Source organism: Papaver somniferum, chromosome 5 (assembly GCF_003573695.1).
Source record: "Papaver somniferum cultivar HN1 chromosome 5, ASM357369v1, whole genome shotgun sequence".
Classification (NCBI taxonomy): domain Eukaryota; kingdom Viridiplantae; phylum Streptophyta; class Magnoliopsida; order Ranunculales; family Papaveraceae; genus Papaver; species Papaver somniferum.
In genome coordinates, this window is record NC_039362.1 from 91,124,752 (window position 1) to 91,130,135 (window position 5,384).

General features: G+C 41.7%; 1 protein-coding gene across 1 annotated transcript; it reads right to left on the bottom strand.

The window, feature by feature from the left end:
- Window positions 1-3,672: 3,672 nt before the first annotated feature.
- On the bottom strand, window positions 3,673-4,691 carry LOC113279301. Its single transcript, XM_026528001.1, has 2 exons — window positions 4,550-4,691; window positions 3,673-4,214 (listed from the first exon to the last, which is right to left on the bottom strand). Exons 1-2 carry the CDS (start codon window positions 4,689-4,691, stop codon window positions 3,673-3,675), a joined length of 684 nt encoding a protein of 227 aa, XP_026383786.1.
- Window positions 4,692-5,384: the final 693 nt, after the last annotated feature.

The following is a 5,384-nucleotide window of genomic DNA, read 5'->3' on the forward strand; positions in this document are numbered from 1 at the left end:
ATGCCTTACCCCCAAATATCCGCCAAACGCCAGCCTTGAAGAGGATGGTCGAGCAGGCATGGAGTGGCTAGCATGTGCAAGACTGTCAAAAAATGGTCTCAAAATAAGTCGCGACCGTCCAACTTCGCAGGCACGGTAGGACGACTTGGATTGTCCTGCGATCAATTGGTGAAGTATTGGCACGCCCATTGGCGGGCCCACTTTCCACCTACCTGATCGGTTCTCCCACATCCAAATTATGGAGCAATAAACGATTGCCCAAACATGGCTGGAGTGATGCTTTAGGAAACCGTGGAAATCCAAATTGATCACGACCATCCAACTTCGCAAGCATGGTTGGATGGCTTAGATCACACCCAGGACCGTCGGTCAGGTATCACCATGTTCACCACCGGCCCAATATGGGTCCCATGTGGTCGGCCAGTCCATACGAAGAGCATAGCATGCAAATTCTTCCGGCCAAAGTAGCATGCGCGCGACCAACATAAAATCCTAATTAGGGTTTGCGGCATATTACATGTGTCATAAATCGATCACGAGCTTCCATCTTCTCCAGCCTGGATGAAGGTCGCAGGAATAGACTAAGGAGGTCCAGAGAGTATCTACATGATCACCGTGGGCCCGTCTAGCTCTATGTCCGACCGACCAGAGCAAGGCAAGACCAGACGCCTCGGTTCGTGCGCCCTGAAGATGGCATGCCGCGCCCCTTTGGAAATCCTTTGCGGCACAGGATTCCTGTCGCAAGTCGATCTCAGCCACTCCTCTTTACCGGTAAACTTGAGTGGTCTAGATCGCATCTTCATGGGGCAGTGAGGTATGGACATGCACACCGGAAAGCCGTCTACACGCCTGCCCGGTCGGTCCTCCAAGAACACCTCCCATGCTTGGTTTCGACCAAGCTGAAGAGTGATGCTTGCACCTCTTCAAAACCCTAAAACTTCATCAACGGTCGCAAATGAGCGTCATATATCATCTCATCCGTCCAACTCTACCAGCTTGGTTAGGCAGCCCAGGTTAGAAGTTAAATGGACAATAAGGTGTCGTGGTGATTACCATCCGTCACCCTACCACATCATGTGATCGACCAAGGGAGGGCTTGCCTGTGCAACCTCCAAAATATCATTCGAAGATAACTAAGCATGCATCTGTTCTAAGACGCTTAATCCGCGACTTACTCCATTAAGCCTTAAAACAACGATTCTCCATACACATTGATTATATTCGATGCGTTACATGTATAGAATACACACGATATTTCATGAATATCGACTTCCTAAATAACTTAGTTATTTAACCTAGCACCGTATGCTACCTTCTGTGGGTCCCACGATCCACACAATCGAGATATCAAGCATGTCACAAATTGGGGGATACATACTGGGGTATTGGTCTGGCGGTTTACAGCGTGCAGCGTGCAACGCGCCGTCACAAGAACGTGTCAGGAAGATATGGACGGTTAGTGATGATGGGAGGAGTGGGCTCATACCTGATCGTGTGACAATCACTAACACGACTCCACTACTCCATCACCCCACTTCCTCCACTTCCCATGAGAGACGTGGGTTAGGCTCAATGACTTGTATAAATAGGTTATCCTCCCTATTTCCAGGACAGACAAGACAAAAACCAAGTGTTGATACAACGTATTCAAACACACAGAGCTTTTCTTACATTATTGCAAGCCAGTTCGGTATTCTAGTACAAGTCAAAAACAGCCAACACCTTCACGATCTCAACAACTTCTTCGCTTCCCTCCCTAAGATCAACCCCATCTCCTTCACCTTGTGACCGAAGCAAGTCTGGAACGACCATTTCTTGGTTTAGGCCAGAATTGTACAGATTGATCTCTCGAATGAAAATCACTCCCGTGCAGTGCATTTGTTTAGGGTTTAGATTCATTTCTCATCCACACACCCCAAATTACCAAAACTAGCAGAAATAGTTTTCACCCATAAACAACTAGCTCAGTTGCTCGAATATTGATCCAACCATCAATATTCAGTAATTCATCAGTAGTTTGTCGAATTGAGCATCACTTTCTCAATTGCACGTCAAATTACCAATATTCAGTATTTTGTTGAATTGAGAAACACTTGCTCAGTTGCACGCTAAAATTATCAAATTCGTCGAGTTGAGCAATACTTGCTCAGTTTCTCATCAAACTCTTAATATTCAGAAATTCGTCGAGTTGAGCAATACTTGCTCAGTCGCTCTAGTCAGTAATTTATTGACATCTCAGAGAACTACATGTTCAATCCTTTAATCGTTGAGCATTCACCACTTATGCTTGATTCAACAAACCTAGAACCATTGTCTAATTAGTCAACAACTGACTAACTAATACACGACTGCCTTGCAGAATCCACGATTCGTGAGAAATCAATCACGTCACAAATGGGGGATATCACTTAGGGTTTTGGTCTGGAGGTCTACGGCACGTGGATTCATCCACAACGAGAAATGTGCGTAAGTCATGTAAACGTTTGAAAGAGTTAGCAAAGTAGTGGGTGCACTATCAATCAAGTCTCCACACGACGTGGAACTGACTTTACCACGATCTCCCACTTTCCCACTTTTTCACTCAAGAAACCGTCACACTTACAGGGATCATTGGTACATCATTCTTGCAATATAAATAAGTCTATATCGAGGACATCAAGATAGATCGATTATCATCATTATCTGTCAACAACTCGATACAAAGTTATTCACAGAACTCAACTTCAGCAGTTCAGCAATATTGCATAAACCTTCAACACACCCACAATCCTTGATCATCATTGATCCTACACAATTCGCATCTTCCCTATACAGATCAACCCATCTCCCTCTTTGCGACCGAATTGACTCTGGAACGGCCATTATCTTGGTTTAGGCCGGAGTCCTACAGATTGATTTCCCGAATCTAAGCACCCCTTTGCAGCGGTGCATCTGTGTGTGGTTCAGCAGTTTGCTCGGTCGAGGAGTCTCGACAGCACGCTCGACTCTCTACTTTCCTAGAAAACCAGCAAATCGTTTTTCCCCATCCACAATCTGTAATTTGACATCCTCTTTTTAATAAATTATCCACCGTAGGAATAGCGTTGTTAACTGATAACCAAGCCAATAATTGTGCCTTAGGAGGGACCTTCTTCACCCATACATAACCAAAATCATTGGAAGTTGTCTGTTGTTGGCTCTGCATTATCCAGTTGTATCCTTCTTTTACAGTATAGCTAGAGGAGAGCATATAAATGATGGAGTCTGCAGAATCATCCTCAAGAGTAGGAGGGGATCCTAATAAGGATATGAAGTTTGATGATTCAGTAGTTACCTCTGCAGAAGGGGGATGCAGAAGTTGAATTCTCCATAGGCCTCCATGAATTAGTTCATCTACCTTTGCATCTTTGAGTGATGCTGCTTTGAAAGCTTTTTTGTGAGACTCACAATATGGAATCTTATTATTCCAAGGATCTCTCCAAAATTTAATATCTTTTCGTGACCCAATTTTCACTACAGAGTTCCAATGAACAAGTCCTTTCTCATTTTCAATTCCTTTCCAGAAGCCTCTGCCATAAGTAGAATTATAAGCTTTCGGGAAGATGTCCTCTTTTTCAGAATCTGTTTTGTGTTGGATTATTTTCCTTCAAAGTGCTTCATTTTCCTAGGTATATCTCCAGCTCCATTTGGACATTAAGGCACTATTAGTAGCTTTGAGATTCCTAATTCCCAAACCACCAAATTTCTAGGCTTTTGCACCCTATCCGATCCAATCCAACATATTTTTCTTTTCTCCACAAAAGCTCCCCAAAGAAAATCCCTTATGTATTTCATTATTTTCTTTTCAACTGAAGCTGGCATTTGAATCAATGACATGAAGTATATGGGTAAACTTGCTAAAGCACTATTTATCAGCTCGATTCTCGCAGATTTAGATAGAAATCTTCTTCTCCACTTTGCAAGTTTTGACTTGAATTTTTCCAGAATGGCATCCCATATGCTGGTTTGTTTTCTTGTTGCACCAAGAGCCATTCCAAGATACTTGATAGGTAGAGCTTCAATTTTACAGTTGAGAATCCTCGCTAAATCATTAATTTTATGGTCAGCACCAATACTTATCACAATACTCTTCTCCAAATTCACCCTAAGGTCAGTGATTGCTTCATATACTTGGAGTATCATTAATAAGTTCTCCACCTCCTCCTCCTTTGCATCAATGAAAATTAGTGTGGCATCTGCAAATTGCAGATGCGACACACTAATATCTGGAGGAACTTTAAATCCTGAGATCATTTGAAGATGTTTTTCTCTCTAAGTAGCCTTGTGAGAATTTCAGCCACTAAGATGAAAAGAAATGGAGATAAAGAATCTCCTTGTCTGAGCCCTTTGTGATGTTTGAATTGCTTAGAAGGCTTGCCATTAATCAGAACAGAATATTATGCAGAAGATAGACACCACATGATCCACTTCCTCCATTTTTCTCCAAAACCGGCACTTTTTAGAGCATAATCCACACAAAACCAATTAACATTGTCAAATGCTTTTTCAATGTCAAGTTTAGACAATATACCTGGTTTCTTGGATTTTAATCTGGTATCAATCAGTTCTCCTTCAATGAGAATTCCATCTTGTATTTGTTTTCCTTGTATGAAAGCTCCTTGATGCTCACTGATGAGTTTGGGAATGATCATCTTGAGTCTTGCTGGTAGCATTTTAGAGATAATTTTGTATATGAAACCCACAAGACTAATGGGTCTGAAGTGTTGTGGCCTGCTAGCATCTTCTTTCTTGGGTATAAGACTGATGGCACAATTCAATCTCCAGTTCAGTTTCTCCTCTTCAAAGAATTTTTAATCACTGCCAATACATCACTCTTGATCACCTTCCATGCTATCTTGAAGAATTCCATTGGGTACCCATCAGGCCTTGGAGATTTGTTTAATCCACAATTCTTAATGACTTTCCACACCTCATCTTCCTCAAAAGTACTTTCAAGCCATTCTTGTTCTTCATTAGAGATTTTAGGACATTCCGAGTCCTCTAATTGAGGTCTCCAAGAGTGGTTTTCGTTGAACAGATTTGAGAAGTGCTCATAGAATTCCTTTTGAATATCTTATTGGTTGAAATTATCCTCCCCGTTAATCACTAGCTTGTGGATAGTATTTCTCTTTCTTCTTCCATTAGCTAATTGATGCAGATATCTTATATTTTTTTCTCCATCTTTCAGTTGCACAGTTTTAGCTCTGGCTTGCCATTTTCTATGTTGTTGCAGTTCAACTTTGTATTGAGCTCTTGCAGAGAATTCATCAATAATAAGTTTGCCTTCTTCTTCTTTAAGATTTAGTTCATCTATTTTTGTCTTCAGAAAATTCTTCTTATCTTTCACATTTCCATATTGCTCCTTA